At 41.8% G+C, this 18,354-nt stretch overlaps 2 protein-coding genes across 4 annotated transcripts in view; one reads left to right on the top strand and one right to left on the bottom strand.

The window, feature by feature from the left end:
- EAF1 (ELL associated factor 1) overlaps nucleotides 1-384 on the bottom strand; it is a 15,192-nt gene extending 14,808 nt beyond the window's left edge. The window contains 1 exon segment of the mRNA XM_059921827.1: nucleotides 376-384. Coding sequence (XP_059777810.1) covers nucleotides 376-384 — 9 coding nt within the window.
- The window catches only part of METTL6 (methyltransferase 6, tRNA N3-cytidine), an 18,719-nt gene extending 365 nt beyond the window's left edge, over nucleotides 1-18,354 (top strand). For 2 of the 3 annotated variants that reach the window (XM_059920368.1, XM_059920366.1), the window contains exons 2-6: nucleotides 501-914; nucleotides 1,799-1,930; nucleotides 9,712-9,882; nucleotides 15,983-16,124; nucleotides 18,101-18,354. In XM_059920368.1, the coding sequence (XP_059776351.1) occupies nucleotides 690-914; nucleotides 1,799-1,930; nucleotides 9,712-9,882; nucleotides 15,983-16,124; nucleotides 18,101-18,282 (852 nt within the window). In that variant the 5' untranslated portion in view covers nucleotides 501-689 and the 3' untranslated portion in view covers nucleotides 18,283-18,354. The remainder of the gene's footprint in view (nucleotides 1-500; nucleotides 915-1,798; nucleotides 1,931-9,711; nucleotides 9,883-15,982; nucleotides 16,125-18,100) is intronic. The other variant, XM_059920369.1, reaches the window with a different exon arrangement.

Below are 18,354 nucleotides of genomic sequence, written 5' to 3'. Positions count from 1 at the left end.
CCCCGGGAAGTGACGCCCCCTCTGGTTCGTAAGACTCAGAGACTCAGGCCACGCGGGCTTAGCTCCATTTTCCCCGAAAAACACTGAGTCTCCGGTCCTTGGAAACGGTGACCCTCCTTCTGTCTGTGAATTGACCACCCGCTTCCAGTTCGTGCAGCCGTTGTGGTTGTTTGTAAGACACCCCTTTCACGGACACCGAACATTGATGAACCCAAGATTTCTCAGTCAGTTCTCGGCAGTGACCTTTTTCTAAACCAGAGCGATTTTTTGTATTAGTTAACTTACTCTGGTTTGAATTACAGTTCTGTGCGTGAGAGCCCTGGCCGCTGAATGTCAGCCCTTTGAAGGCAGGGGCTGTGTCTTGGTCTTTGTGACCTCTTCCATAGCGGGGCAGGGATTTGTGTAAGGTCAGCACCTAGTAAATGTTTGCTGAGTTGAACTGTTAGGTGAAAGAACTGTTGTAGGACCACTAACTCAGCATCTTTAAAAAACTGTTCTAGAACCCCCCCAACCGGAGTCTCATTCTTTTTCCTGCGAAACTCCCGATGCTGCCTGAGGCTTGGACCCAACCTGAGAGACCACATCTGAGAAAACCCTGCCTGTGTCTGCAGTATCCGCTTGAATTCCTCAGGTTGTTCAGGAATGGAGAATCTCCAGCAGTGTTAAATATATGACCGTCAGCTTAGGAGATGGCTGCTTTGCAAAGGAAAGGGCTTCAGGCAAGGATTCTCAGCTCTGAAGAAGAGGAGAAACTGAAAAGAGACCAAGCTTTAGTGTCTGATTTTAAACAGCAAAAACTGGAAAAAGAGGCTCAGAAGAACTGGGACCTTTTTTACAAAAGAAATAGCACTAATTTCTTCAAAGATAGACACTGGACCACCAGAGAGTTTGAGGAGCTCAGATCATGTAGAGAGGTAAACTAATATTACACGTTATTTGAGCTGTTCTTCATTTAAAATGTGTAGAAGAGGGGTGCTTTATTGCATTCCCAGGGGGAGTGTGAGATAATTTATGAAACCTCTCAGAGGCTTCATAAATTTTTGTACCTTAGATATACACTGTTTGTCTCAAGTAGTTTTAGCAGTTGCTGAGCTGTATAATACAGAGGAGAAAAGACGCTGTAACTGTAGTCCTGTTGTCTAACAAAGGCCAGTCACAGAATTTTGAAATCAGTGACTGGTGGGGCTTTCAGCCACTTCACACCGACATATCAGGCCATCAGCATCATGCTTCTGTATTATGGCAAGAGAAGGAAAAGTAGATAAATATATGCTTTTTTTGTAAGTTAAAAAAAAGGAGGGGCATTTTCTGTTTCTTTAAAGCTAATCTGAAAGTTGTAAATATTAAATTCATGCTGAATGATTTCCATGACAGGTTCATAATAATAATGATGAACACTTTATCATGCCCGTTTTCTAGAACTTTACGTGTGTTCTGTAACTTAAGCCTTATGATAACATGGTGAAGTTTGGTGTTAAAATTATCCCCACTTGCTGATGAAATTGAGGCACAAAGCTGTTTAAGTGATTTGTCCAGTGATAGAACACGGGGCAAGGGGAGCAGTCCAGATTTGAGTGCACGCGGTTTAACCTCAGAGCCTATTCTGTTAACCATTATGCTGTGTTTTCTCCACACCAAACTGCCCAGTGTTGGACGAGGTATCAGTGGCTTTGGGTTATCAGTTCACTTAATTGTCTACTCCATGGGGACAGAGACCTTGTCTCGTGTTCTGGACCTTTTAGTTTTTTCTTCATTATGCAGATGTAGTGTACTGTAACTTTGGGTTCTCTTTCCTCAGTTTGAAGATCAAAAATTGACTATGCTTGAAGCTGGCTGTGGGGTTGGGAACTGTTTATTCCCGCTTTTAGAAGATCCGAATATCTTTGCCTATGCCTGTGATTTTTCTCCAAGAGCAGTTGAATATGTCAAGGTTGGTGCACCAGCTGTGTGTTTTGTTATATTTTCCTAGACTTGTTGGACCTGCCTTCTACACCCATTTGCCCAATTTCAGTCCTCTCCCTGAAGCTAACCAGCTATGATCACTGTGAACCTAGTTTTCCTGTTTACATACATGTATAATACATACAGAAACATAGCAGTATTCAGAAAAGTAGGAAGAAATACCAAACAACATCCTTATCCTTGTATCCAGATTTAATGATTGCCAGCATTTTGCTATGTTTGCTTTATAGACTTGCTGAACTGTTTTAAAGTAAGTTACAAATGTTGACACGCTTCACTCCTAAATATGTATGCCTACATCTTCAAAAAAAATGAGGACTTTTTCTACATGACTACAATATATTTATCATATCTGAGAAAAATAACTGTAATTCCCTGATGTTATTAATACGCAGTCTGGATTCAGATTTCCCCCAATAGTCCCAGGTGTCTTTTATAGCTATATTTAATTAAGGACTACATCTTACACTTTATTTTGTACCTTAAATCTCCTTAGCCTAAAACATTCCTGCCTTCCCCTTGACCTTTTCCCCACTGACATTGAATTTTCAGAGAGCAAGCCATTTTCTATAATGAGGTCCCACATTCCAAATTGGGTCTGATTGTTTCTTTTAATCATTGTTTAATTTGTTTCTGTATTTCCTGTAAACTAGAAGTTAGATTTAAATCAGGTAAAATACTTTGGGCAAAAATACTTTAGTAGGTGATGTTGTTTCTTTCATATTGCATCCTACCAGGAGGCAGCAATGTAATCTCGCTGTAAGTGATGCTAGTTTTGATCACTGGGTTAAGGTAGTAACTACCTAATTCCTTTGTTGCAGAGGTATTTTCTTTTTGTCACTAACAGATATGTGGGAGATACTTTGGCAACATGCAAATATGTAGTTTTCCATCAACCTTTCACAGTTTTAGCATCTATTAGACTTTTTAAATAGTGGCATCACATTGTACTATAACTTGCTTTCTTCGCTCTATGTTATATCTTGCCGAGTTTTTCATCCTAGTACATGTAGGTCCACTGCATTTCATTTACCTGTTGTAGTATTCCATAGAACGGATATGCCATACTGGAACAATTGCCTTGTTGATAATTGTTCAAATTGTTTCTAATTTTTTGCTCTTACAAGTAGGGTTAATGTAATCAAAATTGTACACATGCCCCAAAACACATGTGTGCACTTATTTCTGTGGTGAATAATAGAATAGAATTCCTTGGAGAAAGGATACATGTTGAAATTTAAGTAGATAATGCCAAGCTTCCATCCAGAAAATTATACCAATTTATAATTTCACCAATAGTATAAAGATATTTTTTCCTCTATGCCCTTAACATTTGACACCAGTCTTCTTTGTATCTCCCAATCTTATGGGCAAAAAGTACTGTCTCCAATTATTTATTTATTTATTTTTGGCTGCGTCACGTCTTGTGGCACGCGGGCTCTTCGTTGCAGCGCACGGGCTTCTCTGTAGTTGTGGTGCACAGGCTCCAGAGCACGCGGGCTCAGTAGTTGTGGTGTGCGGGCTCTCTAGTTGTGGTGCTCAGGCTTGGTAGTTGTGGTGTGCAGGCTTAGTTGCCCCACGGCTTGTGGGAACTTAGTTCCCTGACCAGGGATCCAGCCCACGTCCCCTGCTTGATCTGTGACCCAGGATGTGATCTATCCTGGAGAATGTTCCATGTGCACTTGAGAAGAAAGTGTAATCTGCTGTTTTTGGATGGAATGTCCTATAAATATCAATTAAATCTATCTGGTCTGTTATGTCATTTAAACCTGTGTTTCCTTATTAATTTTCTGTTTGGATGATCTGTCCGTTGGTGTAAGTGAGGTGTTAAAGTCCCCCACTATTCTTGTGTTACTGTCAATTTCCTCTTTTATAGCTGTTAGCAGTTGCCTTATGTATAGAGGTGCTCCTGTGTTGGGTGCATATATATCTATAATTGTTATATCTTCTTCTTGGATTGATCCCTTGATCATTATGTAGTGTCCTTCCTTGTCTCTTGTTACATTCTTTATTTTAAAGTCTATTTTATCTGATATGAGTATTGCTACTCCAGCTTTCTTTTGATTTCCACTTGCATGGAATATCTTTTTCCATCCCCTCACTTTCAGTCTGTATGGGTCCCTAGGTCTCAAGTGGGTCTCTTGAAGACAGCATATGTATGGGTCTTGTTTTTGTATCCATTCAGCGAGCCTGTGTCTTTTGGTTGGAGCATTTAATCCATTCACATTTAAGGTAATTACCGATATATATGTTCCTATTACCGTTTTCTTAATTGTTACTGATTTGTTTTTGTAGGTCTTTTTCTTCTCTTGTGTTTCCCACTTAGAGAAGTTCCTTCAGCATTTGTTGTAGAGCTGGTTTGGTGGTGCTGAATTCTCTTAGCTTTTGCTTGTCTGTAAAACTTTTGATTTCTCCGTCAAATCTGAATGAGATCCTTGCCGGGTAGAGTAATCTTGGTTGTAGGTTCTTCCCTTTCATCACTTTAAGTATATCATGCCATTCCCTTCTGGCTTGTAGAGTTTCTACTGAGAAATCAGCTGTTAACCTTGTGGGAGTTCCGTTGTATGTTATTTGTCTTTTTTCCCTTGTTGCTTTCAGTAATTTTTCTTTGTCTTTAATTTTTGTCAATTTGATTACTATGTGTCTCAGCGTGTTTCTCCTTGGGTTTATCCTGTATGGGACTCTCTGCCCTTCCTGGACTTGGGTGGCTATTTCCTTTCTCATGTTAGGGAAATTTTCGACTCTAATCTCTTCAAATATTTTCTCGGGTCCTTTCTCTCTCTCTTCTTCTGGGACCCCTATAATGCGAATGTTGTTGCGTTTAATGTTGTCCCAGAGGTCTCTTAGGCTGTCTTCATTTCTTTTCATTCTTTTTTCTTTATTCTGTTCTGTGGCAGTGAATTCCACCATTCTGTCTTCCAGGTCACTTATCCGTTCTTCTGCCTCAGTTATTCTGTTATTGATTCCTTCTAGTGTATTTTTCATTTCAGTTATTGTATTGTTCATCTCTGTTTGTTTGTTCTTTAATTCATCTAGGTCTTTGTTAAACATTTCTTGCATCTTCTCGATCTTTGCCTCCATTCTTTTTCCTTGGTCCTGGATCATCTTCACTATCATTATTCTGAATTCTTGTTCTGGAAGGTTGCCTATCTCCACTTCATTTAGTTGTTTTTCTTGGGTTTTATCTTTTTCCTTCATCTGGTACATAGCCCTCTGCCTTTTCATCTTGTCTGTCTTCCTGTGAATGTGGTTTTTGTTCCACAGGCTGCAGGATTGTAGTTCTTCTTGCTTCTGCTGTCTGCCCTGTGGTGGATGAGGCTGTGCAAGTTTCCTGATGGGAGGGACTGGTGGTGGGTAGAGTTGGCTGTTGCTCAGGTGGGCAGAGCTCAGTAAAACTTTAGTCTGCTTGTCTGCTGGTGGGTGGGGCTTGGTTCCCTCCCTGTTGGTTGGCTTGAGGCGACCCAACACTGGAGCCTACCTGGGCTCTTTGGTGGGGCTAATGGCAGAGTCTGGGAGGCTTCACGCCAAGGAGTACTTCCCGAAACTTCTGCTGCCAGTGTCCTTGTCCTCACGGTGAGCCACAGCCACCCCCTGCCTCTGCAGGAGATCCTCTAACACTAGCAGGTAGGTCTGGTTCAGTCTCCCCTGGGGTCACTGCTCCTTCCCCTGGGTCCTGATGCGCACACTACTTTGTGTGTGCCCTCCAAGAGTGGAGTCTCTATTTCCTCCAGTCCTGTCGAAGTCCTGCAATCAATTCCCACTAGCCTTCAAAGTCTGATTCTCTAGGAATTCCTCCTCCCATTGCCGGACCCCCAGGTTGGGAAGCCTTATGTGGGGCTCAGAACCTTCACTCCAGTGGGTGGACTTCTGTGGTATAAGTGTTCTCTAGTTTGTGAGTCACCCACTCAGCAGTTATTGGAATTGCTTTTATTGTGATTGCGCCCCTCCTACCATCTCATTGTGGCTTCTCCTTTGTCTTTGGGTACGAGGTATCTTTTTTGGTGAGTTCCAGTATCTTCATGTTGATGATTGTTCAGCAGTTAGTTGTGATTCCGGTGCTCTCGCAAGAGGGAGTGAGCGCATTGTCCTTCTACTCTGCCATCTTGAACCAATCTGATAATCTTTTCCTTTTAAGGTACTAAGGTTTTATGTCTTGTTTAGAAGTTCTATAATCACATAGATATGCTTTTTAAAATTTTGGTTATGGTTTTTAATCAATCTGGAAAAAGTTTGGCCATTATATCTTCAAGTATTTCTTCAGCTCTGTTTCCTCTTCTCCTTCTAGGATTCCAATTACTTGTATGTTATACCATTTGTATTGTCTCACAGCTCTTGGATGCCGGTTTTTTGTTTTTAACTTTTTTTCCCTTTCTTCAGTTTGTGTAATTTCTATTGTCCTATCATCAAGTTCACTGGTTCCTCTTTAGGCGGTAGGCATTCCTGTTGATGTGCCTGTCAAAAGCATTCTTCATTTCTGTAACTAAGCTTTTGGTTTTTAGCATTTCCAGTTGATTTGTTTTGTAGTTTCTATCTCTCTGTGAAATTACCAATCTGATCTTGCATGTTGTCTACCTTTTCCTTTAGAGCCTTTAATATGTTAATCACAGTTATTTTAAATGTCCAAACCTGTAGTTCCAACGTCTGTGTCATATTTGAGTCTGGTTCTCATGATGGATTGTCTCTTCAGACCATATTTTTTCTTGCCTTTTGGTATGCCTTGTTCTTTTTTCTTGAAAGCCGGGTATGTTATATAGGGCAGTGGATACTGAGGTAATAAGGATTTGTAATAATCTAGACAGGAGTTGGGCTCTATTTGAAGTCTCTTGTTGCTATAGTTACCTGTGAGGTTTGTTGTTGCTATGGGCCTCAGAGACTTCAAACTCCTCTGGTGACTTTGTTTTTGTTGCTCCTCTTGGCTTTGGGTCTTCCCTTTGTGCTGTTCACCATGAAGAGTCTGTCTCTTGCAGCTTTCCCAGCAATCCACTGTTATTACTGGAGACTTGTTGGTAGTATGTGGGGAAAGAGACTTTCTCTAATGTTCTGATTCTCAGTTTTTGAACTGCATAATGGACCTGTGTTTTAGGGGTGTGGCCCTCACAAGTGTTTCTGCTTCTCCAGGAATAGAGCTTTTCTCTCCCATCGCTTCCCCACCTCTGTCATCCTCTGTGGTCTTGAGGCCATTCTCTCTGCAGATTAAGACTAGGTCTGGGAAGAGTAGGGCCCTCCCCCAGTGGTAGTGGTACTCCACCAGTGCCCTAAGGATACAGGCCTCAGATGACTTTTCCCCTGCAGGTTAAACCTTTCCTCCCTTAAAGGAGGTGAGAAAGTCCAGCACCAGAAAGAGCACCATTGTCTCTGTGAGAGTCTGGTGATGTCCTTGGTGGAAACACCTGCAAAGTGTGGGAACATCCCGATGGCTTCAGCTGTTTGTCACATTTCTAATTTTCTCTTCCCAGGCTGAAGGCTACTGCCTCAGGTAAGCAAACGCTTGGGTCCTGCGTCTCCCTGAAGGCACCTGTCCCTCTCCAGATTTGGGGATGGCTGGTGGTTCTTTGACCTCTGTTCTTTCATGGGTTCACATAAAGTTGCTTTCTGTCCAGCTTGTTTCCCATAAGGTTGGGAGCTACATCTCTCCACCTCTCTACATCTCTGCACTGGAGCTGCAAGTCTTTTATTACTCCAAGTGGTCTGCTGTCCTCTAACGGAAGTGGATAGAGCTAGCTGTTCAAACAGTGAATTGAGTGAGAAATTCGTTTTCCATTCCTGATAATTGTCACCTGTATTGTCTGCTTTTTTTTTTTTAATTTATTTTTGGCCATGTTGGGTCTTTGTTGCTATGCGCGGGCTTTCTCTAGTTGCGGAGAGAGTGGGCTACTCTTCGTTGCGGTGCATAGGCTTCTCATTGCGGTGGCTTCTCTTGTTGCAGAGCGCGGGTTCTGGGCACGCGGACTTCAGTAGTTGTGGCACGCGGGCTCAGTAGTTGTGGCTTGTGGACTCTAGAGCACAGTCTCAGTAGTTGTGGTGCACAAGTTTAGTTGCTCCGCAGCCTGTGGGATCTTCCCAGACCAGGGCTCGAACCCATGTCCCCTGCATTGGCAGGCGGATTCTTAACAACTACGCCACCAGGGAAGTCCCTATTATCTACCTTTTTTTTAATCTAATTGCCATTTTTGTCATCTCTCTTCTGTCATATACACTACTGATCCCTCTTTATACGTGGGTCTGTTTGGGGACTGTGTTCTGTCTCAGTGATATATTTGTCCCCATTCTCAAACCACACTGTTTTAGTACTTCATTTTGTAATGTGTTTTGATGTCCAGTAGTGTGCCTCCTCTTCCACTGTTCTTCATTTAAAAATCATCTTGGTGGACTTCCCTGTTGGCACAGTGGTTAAGAATCTACCTGCCAGTGCAGGGGATACGGGTTCGAGCCCTGGTCCGGGAAGATCCCACATGCCGTGGAGCAGCTAAGCCCGTGTGCCACAACTACTGAGCCTGTGCTCTAGAGCCCGTGAGCCACAACTACTGAGCCTGCATGCTGCAACTACTGAAGCCCACGTGCCTAGAGCCCTTACTGTGCAACAAGAGACGCCACCGCAATGAGAAGCCCGCACACCGCAATGAAGAGTAACCCCTGCTCACTGCAACTAGAGAAAGCCCGTGCACAGCAGTGAAGACCCAACACAGCCAAAAAAAATAAATCAATAAAATAAATACATTAAAAACAAACAAAAAAAACCCCACAATGTGATATCACCTCACAGCCATTAGGATGGCCACTATCAAAAAAAAAAATCATCTTGGCTATTCCTCAAGATTTTCACTTCCAGATGAATAAAATTTACCTTGTCAAGTTTCTAGAATCTGTGGAGATTCAGTTGAGATTGCATTGGATTTATAAGAGGAGTTATTGGTAGAACTGACACCTTTTCAACATTGAACCTTCCCATCCAATAACTTTGTATATCTCTCTCTTTATTAAAGTCCTTATTCACATTAAAGAAAAGTTTGATTTTTTTTTCCATAATGCTCTTATACATGTGTTGAAACCATCAACCAAAATGTACCAGGAACTCACTTGTAGTTAAAAAAAAAAAAAAAAAAAGTTAGGTTTTATTAGCTTGCTGCATCAAGGGAAAATATACCCAGAAGAACTGTGGGAGCATCTCAATAAAGGAAGTTGGAAGGACTTCTCATAGGGTTAAGGGAGCAGAGGCTGGTTTTGGATTATCATCCCTCTGGAGTTACATGCTTCTAAAATGCTCAGTTTGGAATATGGGATAGACTGTGTACCCAGTTAAAAATGATTGGTTAATATATTTAAAACAGGTAACCAACAAGGCCCTGCTGTATAGCACAGGGAACTCTGCTCAATACTCTGTAATAACCTAAATGGGAAAAGAATTCGAAAAAGAATAGGTACATGTATATGTATAACTGAATCACTCTGCTGTACACCTGAAACTAACAACACTGTTAATCAAATGTACTCCAATATAAAATAAAATTTTTTTAAAAGGAAAAACGTGATTTGTTAAAATGAAATCTTGTCTGTTGCAGCAGTAGTGAACATTACATGCTTCAATGTGCAAATGGTTCATTACTCAGTTTTACCCAGTTACAAAGTGATCATTGATTTCTGTGCAGCAGTGTACACATAGAAATAGGATCTCCTTTTGATGCTGTGTTTTTCTCTATGTATCAACGTGGATGTGGTGTTAAAATTATTTTGTGTTTTTCTCCTCTCTAGCAAAATCCTTTATATGACACAGAAAGATGCAAGGTATTCCAGTGTGATCTGACTAAAGATGACCTTCTGGAACACGTGCCCCCAGAGTCTGTGGATGTTGTCATGTTGATATTTGTGCTCTCTGCGGTTCACCCTGATAAAATGCACCTTGTCTTACAAAACATTTACAAGGTTAGTAATTGGGAGCCTGCACTTGAGGGTTAGATGTCCTGATCTTTTCACTTACCTTCCCTCTGCGGCTCACGTGCTGTCTCGATTCACAGAGTCTCCCCGCTCTCACGAGGTGGGCTGCGTAGTCAGTGTAGGGAAGAAAGTTCTCCTGCATAAAACATCCACCCTAAATTCTCATTTGCCTGGTGGCCGTCGCTGCCCTTCAGAGCTTGGCCAGCCTTGGAGCAGGGATGATTTTGCAGCTGCCTAGGATCTGTGGAGTCTTGCTGTAAAGTGAGAGGAAGCATAGTTCAGTGCACAAGAGCACACAGTCTGGAGTCAGGGTGCCTAGAATCAAATCTGGCTCCCCTAATGTAGGCAACTTCCTTTACCTTTCTGAGCCTCCATTTCATTACCTGTGGAATGTTGAGATAATAGTTCCTAGATCTTAGGATTTGCGGGAGATTATATGAGATGTGTTTTAAGTGCTTAGTGCAGTGCCTAGAAATGGTGAGTGCTCTTTAAAAGTCAGCTGTGGTCGTCGTTGTTACTCCCATCATTGTTGTTAGACTGGGGAGGACCCAAGCTGCTGTGGCCACCAGGAGGCTGCTGCAGCACTCAGGGAGTAAAGCATCACTCCTAAGTCATGTGACTCAAGACAGGCCACCTTTTCATTCTTCTCTGGGCCTCAGTTTTCTTGTCTGTAAAATGGGGGTGTCTTTCACTCATGGGGTTATTGTGAGATGCAGGTAAGATCAGGTACGAGGTGCTTTGTAAACTACAATAGAGGCTCTCTTAGCTGTACAAACAGTGGGTAACCATGTTGATTAACTTAAAATCAACTAAGTCAAGAAATGATTTTTAAAAATGGTACCTTCTTACCGTAAACATTTTATTATAAGTTAAAATATGTTAATACTCACTTATCATTCTTTTCATGTAGAGCTAAGGCCTTTTCTTTGAGTATGGGGCCATTTATCTTACATAAGTCATAAATGTAATAGAGTTTTGGTTTCTTTACAGCAAGAACTTAAAAACAATTGAAAAGTAATATGAGGGCAGAGTCTTTTATATTTTTACCCAGACTTTCATAGTTGATTCTCCCACGCTTAAATAGAAGTTTGTTCAGTGCTTGTTTAACAAGTCTTTCCAAAGTATTCAGCATACTTTTCATAGGAAATAAAACTGCCTTCTGTTCACGTTCGTATTGCATTGTTTATATTGTGTATATAATGATAAATCTCAGAACAGCAGCACGAGCAAGCTTGGGAATGAACACCAGTGACTGATGGGAGCACCAGCTCCCCGGGAGGCCCTGGAGTGTAATGGCGCACCATCTAGAGAGCCTGGGAGCCTCACCTGCTCAGGGGGTCATGGCTTCAGTCAGTCTGTTTACAGAGAGAGTGCAAAGTGTCCAGCAAGCTGAGAAAGTGGACATTAGTTGAGAGCCTCTGTATATGTAGAGCTGTACATTAAAATTTAACCCTGGTTCGTGATGTTTTAAAAGAGTAGTGAGGTAGAAATTTCAAGACGCTGGAAACCTGTTAGGGAATAACTATTCTCACTGAAAACAATTTTTAAAAAAATTCAGATATTGCCACATTGGTTTTAGCCCTCTGCTTGTGAGGTTTTGTAAGGTTTTTTCCTCCTTACCTCTCCTTTCCCTGCCCTGGCATATGAACAGATGAGAACCCAACGTGTATCCACAGACGGGCATGGGACTTAAGCTGGGTAAAGAGGGAAGAGGGGACCGATGGGAGGATCCCTGATTTGATGGCTCAGGTGAAGGTGAAGGTTTATGAAAGATGGGGAATTAGAGAGCTGGAAAAATGGTGGAGGGGGTGGTCGGAGAGTGACTTGTGTGACACTGAGAGTATGAAGGGGTTATACTTTACAGTGTTGACAAGACCTTAGGACATTACTGTGGGAGCTAGTGATTAAGGTAGGGTGGAGGACGAGATCTTTGGAAGAGAGAAGCTCAAATCATTGAGACCAGCATATTTGGAAGCATAATCCACGTGCATGTTGAAATTGATGGGAATTAAGAATAGAGTAGTATGAGGATGAAAGCATAAACCAGAAGATGCATTCATCATGAAATGGAGGGAAATGACCCTGGAACTAATAGATGACTAACAATAAGGGATAGTGGGTGATATGATCTGATGACAGGAGATTCAGACCTGAGGCTTGGGGAGGAGAAAGGGGAATGCACAGAAAGTAGCAATGGGGCAAGGAGGACCCCAGCCCCATTCCCACGCCCAGTGGTACAAGGACCATGGGAGAAAACACAGCCTGACTTGAGAGGTTGCAAGGAAAACTGCGTCCTCAGGGGACAGTCAGGATTTTGTTAGCACAAGAATGTGAAGGGAACATTCAGGATACCAGTGATTTCACTGATGGAGGGTTTTGGGGATTAGGAAGGAGTAGGAGGTAATAGGGGCAGAGTAAGGAGTGTCTGGAACTTTACTGGGGATGAGAGTGCCCACTGTCAATATTCTATCCATCATTATACTGGAGGTCCTAGTCAGTTGGAGAAGACCAGAAAAAGGAATAAAGGGTTTTAGAATGAGAAAGAAACAGAGCTCATTATTTGCAGATAATATGATTGTCTAATGAGAAAATATTAACAGAATTACATAAGTGTAAGATGAATGTACTCAGTGCCACAGAACTGTACACTTAAAAAAGAGTAACATGCATTGTGCAATCTTACTTTTCCGCTTCATGTTACATGTTTTGTTCTACTTCTTTGTTTGATTTTGAGTTTTTTGTAGACTTTTTTTTTTTTTTTTTGAGGAAATTGACAGCTGATTTTAAATTTACATGAAGGAACAAAGAGTCAAAACACTCTTGAAGAAGAAGGCGATGGGCAGATTTATACCCTACCAGATATAAAGGCTTGTTACAACTACCATTATTAAGACACAATGGTGTTGGCAGAGGGACAGACAAATTGACAAATGGAATGTGATAGCTTAAAAGCAGATCCATATTGGAAATTTGATAGTTGATAGAGGTGACATTGAAGATCACTGGGAAAAGGACTGCTCAGCAAATGATTCTGGACTGTTGGTAGTCCACGTGGGGAAAAACCAAAATTGTATTCCTGCTTCACCTCCTATACAAAAGTCATTCCAGGTGGATTTAAAGACAAATGGAAACGACAAAAGTTTAACCCTTTCAGAAGAAAATATAGGAGAAAATCTTTGACTTCAGAGTAGGGAAAATTTTCTCAAAGACTCAAAAACATTCTATGCATAAAGATGATGGTAAGAAAATGAAGAGTTTCTGTTCTTCAAAAGACAATATAATACAAAGAAGTTAAAAAGACAAGGTGGGAAAAGTAACTTAAAATCTATTCAACTGAGGGACTTCCTTGGCGGTCTAGTGGTTAAGATTCCGAGCTTCCACTGCAGGGGCCATGGCTCTGATCCCTGGTCGGCTTAGTATCCAGAATGTATAAGGAATTCCTGAGTAACAGTAAGAATGACAATAGAAAAATGAGCAAACAGTCAATTTATAGCAGAGAACACACAAATAGTTAACATATGAAAAGATAACCTCAATAACCCAGGAAATGGAAAATAAAACCATAATGAGACACCATTAGATTAATAAAGTTAAGTCTGACAGAGCTGGGTATTAATGAGGATATGCCTATTCTTGACTTAAATGGAAACATACAGCATGTTGTCTATATTTTAGTATGTAGTGAAGTGTTATATTAAAAGAAAAGTTAACTTGAGCTGTCCTAGTCCATACCTGGCCCCTTTCTTATAGTAACAAATTCCATTTCAGCAGTCTTCCTGTTTTTACCCCCCAATAGAAATCCTTTTTCAACTGACCTGGAATGAGTTCATGGCAGCAGTGTGATGCTGTCATGCATAGTCAGTCACTGGTTCATTAATTTGAGACCATGTGCTTCATGGGAAATTACTGGAAGAAGCGAACTCTCAGCCTCTGACAATCAGGCTCCCTTTGGGCAGCTCTGCAGTCTTGCTTGATCAGCTACAGTAATAAGCTGTTGTACGGTAGAGCTAATTACTCTAGGATGTTAACACCTGAGAAATTTTAAAACCACATAATTTTACACTGAAAGGCAGCCTTAAAGTTGAATTCCCTCAGTTTTGGAATAGAACAGTAAAATAAAAATAGACCAAATTTGTCATCAGAAGACGAGATTTTGGTCTTCCCTGTGCCACTGACTTGCCCTGAAAGCCCAGGCGAGTCACTTGTACTCTGAGCCTCACGCAGCGTGGAGTGGGTCTGGTCGACCTCGCCTGCTCTCTTCCTGGAGCTGTTGGGAGGGTGAGGAAAGCCGGTGGCTGCACAGCCCCGCCATCAAAGGAGGTGTTACACCATAACTACTGTCTTACGGACGAGAGAACACATTCAGAGGGGTGAAATGTTGTCCACGGTCATTCAGCCAGTTGACAGAAGAGCTGGGACACGGACCAGGATTTCCCAAATTCCTGAGCAAGTGTCCCATGCAGCCTTGCCTCCCCTCTGAAATCAAGAGTGATTTCTTTCTCACACCGACTAAAATTTTCAGACTTTTTCCTTCTCAATTATTCACATTTTAAAATTTAGCATTTCTGACCAAGGTATGAATGTTTTTATCTAAGAGGCACTTTACTGACAATATTTTAAATGCATGCTTGTGTCGATAAGAATTCGCTAAATGACGGAATTCCCTGGCAGTCCAGTGGTTAGGACTCCGTGCTTTCAGTGCCAAGGGCGCGGGTTCGATCCCTGGTTGGGGAACTAATATCCCACAAGCCATGGGACGTGGCCAAAAAAACAAAAAAAAGAATTTGCTAAATGAGAAAATCTGCAGCACACTTGGAAGTATTATGGGCCATCTTTCCTATTCTATTCAGGAAGAGGAAACACATCAAATTACATCAGAAATCTACTATAATAAGTGCTATATGTCATGTCTTAAAAATCATCTTGTTGATGTGATGGGGCAGAATATATTTAATAAAATCAATGCCCCCTTTTGAAGTCCACTCTTATTTGGTAAAGTTACACAGTTTGAAAGAATCCCCGCATAAAAAGCAAGTGTCACAGCGAGTACCACTTTCTTTTCATTCTGAAAAGCATATGGCTATTTGCTGTGTAGGAGAGGGGCAGTTATACCACTCTGGCGGATTTTACCTTCCAATTTTTGAGACATCTGCTCTGTGACAGCTATTTCTGAAAGGCTGTAGTGAGGGACTCCCACCAGAGCCTGACACTGGTCCCTTCTCTACACACTGCACTAGCATGAGGATGCTTCACCTCAAATCAAGAAGTGCAGCAGTGTGGGAAGAATACTCAAGTTACCCCTTCCCTCACAGCCTCTCTTGTCTTGTCAGTAGTGACGACGGAATTGGAATGATACGCCCCGCCCCTACTCCGCCCAGGGCTAACAAACGTCCCTGATCCTGCAGTGTGATGCCTTTTACCCCAGCGTGAGTCCTGCCTCCCCTCCTTAGTAGCTGTTGTATGATCGTGGGCAAATCACTTCCCTCTTCTGCTACCAGTTTCCTTGTCTCACAGAGGATAATCACACTCCTTCCTTCCTTCCTCCCAGAATTGTATGAAGACCCAATGAGAAAATGTCTGGTAAGCTATAGCGGGCCGTCCACTGTTAGCGTGGTGGGCAAGCCATACAGAATTGTAGCCTGGGAGACCAGAGCTGAGACTCAGGATGAGGAAGGCCAAAAAATCAGTTAAAAGTGAAAATGACATCGTATTTTTTTAAAGAAACAATTTGACTTCAGGGTCATGGATTAGGAGATGGCTAATAAAATGGTGGGAGAACGTGCTTTAGTGAGGGTATGATCGTTTCTTCTAATGTCTTTGACACTTTAATTGTGTGACACTGGACCTTCCACAGAGCTTTCATTAGTGCTCAGGAAGTACCCCTCCAGCGCACAGGACACTGCCAAGTCTTAGCACACCTTTGCTTATCAGGCCCTTTTCCTTCATAGTATGGGTATTGCAGTCTGGCCCCTTTCATAACTGTCACAAATGCAGGTTATTTTAATCCCTAAATTAATCAGGTTTTATTTTATAGTAAGCTCTGTTTGACTGGGTCCCCGAGTTACGTGCAGCCTGTTTTGTTTCGTAGGTATTAAAACCAGGCAAAAGTGTCTTGTTTCGCGACTATGGGCTGTATGATCATGCCATGCTTAGGTTTAAAGCCGGCAGCAAACTTGCAGAAAACTTTTATGTTAGACAAGATGGAACCAGATCGTATTTTTTCACTGATGGTAAGATTGCTGAACTCTGTCTTGACTGCTGTTTCCTTGATTGCATTGTCACTGTGGTACCAGTTGGAGTGGGGGTGACTGTACCCCGCTCACAAGCACAGGGTCCCAGAACAAGCCCGCTCATGCGCACCACTTACCAGCCCCGGCTGTGAGCTCACAAGCCACCTCTGGTGATGGTGTCCAGTTAGTGAGCCGGATCAGTGGACAGGCTCTGATGCGCCGCCATGTGGATGACGCCAGGAGCTGCGCTGGAAAGGGGGGAGAGCAAACCAGAATCTTCACTTCGTCCACTCAGGAATAAAGCGAATAGGACAGGGTAGTGCCTTGAGATTACTTGAGTCTCACAAAGGTAAGAAACCTTTTTCTATAAAAGTGATTGAGGGACTTCCCTGGCGGTCCAGTGGTTAAGACTTTACCTTCCAATGTAGAGGGTGCAGGTTCGATCCCTGGTTGGGGAGCTAAGACCCCACATGCCTCGAGGCCAAAAAATCAAGACAAAAAACAAGCAATATTGTAACAAATTCAATAATGATTTCAAAAATGGTCCACATCAAGACAAATCTTTAAGAAAAAAAAGTGATTGAAACTGTTTTTACACAAATTTGCTATAGAGGGGTCTTTAAAAGGTCATTTTTGATAAGAAAACCATCCAAACACCGAGCATGATTTTAGTCTTTTAGGTATTTTGAACGTTAGTTTTAAGCCTGTTAAATACGGGCATACCTCGTTTTATTGTGCTTCATGGATACTGCATTTTTCGTAAATGGGATGTTCGTGACAACCCTGTGTCGAACAAGTCTATTGGCACCATTTTTCCAACAGCATTTGCTCACTTCATGCCTCTATGTCAGATTTTGGTAATTCTCACAATATTTTGAACTATTATAAATTATTATATTTCCTATGGTGATCTGTGGTCAGTGATCTTTGATGTTACTACTAAGACTTGCTGCAGGCTCAGATGATGGTTAGCAATTTTTAGCAATAAATTATTTTTTAATTAAGGTATACACATTGTTTTTTTAGACACAGTGCTACTGCATACTTAATAGACTACAGTATAGTGTAAACATAACTTTCATATGCACTGAGAAACCAGAAAATTCGTGTGGCTCACTTTATTGCAATATTTGCCTTTATTGTGGTGGTCTGGAACCGAAGCCACAATATCTCTGAGGTGTGCCTGTAATCTGAACCACAAGATAATTACCTTCTTAAGCTCTAATTTTTACAACATTTGTATTTCTTGAAGTGAAATATTCTCTTAAACTCAAAAATAAAGCTAAAAATGAGTGATTAACATTAAAACTACAAAACCATTAAAAATGTACGGTGAAAATTAAAAATTTGTTTTAGTGTTTTGGATTCATGAAATCTGATTAAACCAATTATAAATAATTGAGAAGATGCAGTAATATCTGCAAAGTGCTTCAGAGCACATTCTTTGGAGTAATGCCCTCGATAAGAGTCTTTGTTTTTGCTACGTAGCCATTCTATTTGTTTCACTTAATGTGTAGTGATGTATTACTTGGATTAACTTTTCCTTAGGGTATGTCACCATCAGAAGATTTTTTTTCTCCCCACCTTGGTCACCGATTTTCCTCCTTCATGTTAGCATAGATGAGGTGCTTGATGTAAACAAATTGAGCACACACACATTTTGCATGAGTACAGCCAGCCTGGAATTGTGTTTCTTTTTACTCAGACTCTTGTCCTTGGGGAATCACAGTAGGGCAAGGAGGGCGTACTACAGGTTGTTCTTAAACTTTTTTGCTTATTGTTTATTTGGGAGTTTTTGTTTGACAGGGAGAAGTAGGACTTTGTTAACTTTCCAGAACAAAACCTTCTTTACCTTTTAGTGTTGAGGTTCTCCTTCCATTAAGGACACCCTGTCTCAGCCTCCCACCCCCCTCACCACTGCTCAGCGGCGCAGTGGAGTCCAGACTGCGAGCGCTGTCGATCTGCTTGTCTTCTAGAATTCCTGGCACGGCTCTTTATGGACACAGGTTACGAAGAAGAGGTGAACGAGTATGTGTTTCGTGAGACGGTGAATAAAAAAGAAGGCCTGTGTGTGCCGAGGGTTTTCCTTCAGAGCAAGTTCCGAAAGTCTCTGAAGAACCCAACTCCTGTGACCCCGCACCTGGGCCACGAGTCCTGACCTTTTACGAGGTTGATGTCTGTGCCTCCCCTTGAAGAGGAAAGTTTAAAGTCACTCTTTTTATTTTGTGTA

Source organism: Balaenoptera ricei, chromosome 4 (assembly GCF_028023285.1).
Source record: "Balaenoptera ricei isolate mBalRic1 chromosome 4, mBalRic1.hap2, whole genome shotgun sequence".
Lineage (NCBI taxonomy): Eukaryota > Metazoa > Chordata > Mammalia > Artiodactyla > Balaenopteridae > Balaenoptera > Balaenoptera ricei.
Note: the sequence above shows the minus strand (reverse complement) of the source record. Positions and strands in the feature narration are given on the sequence as shown.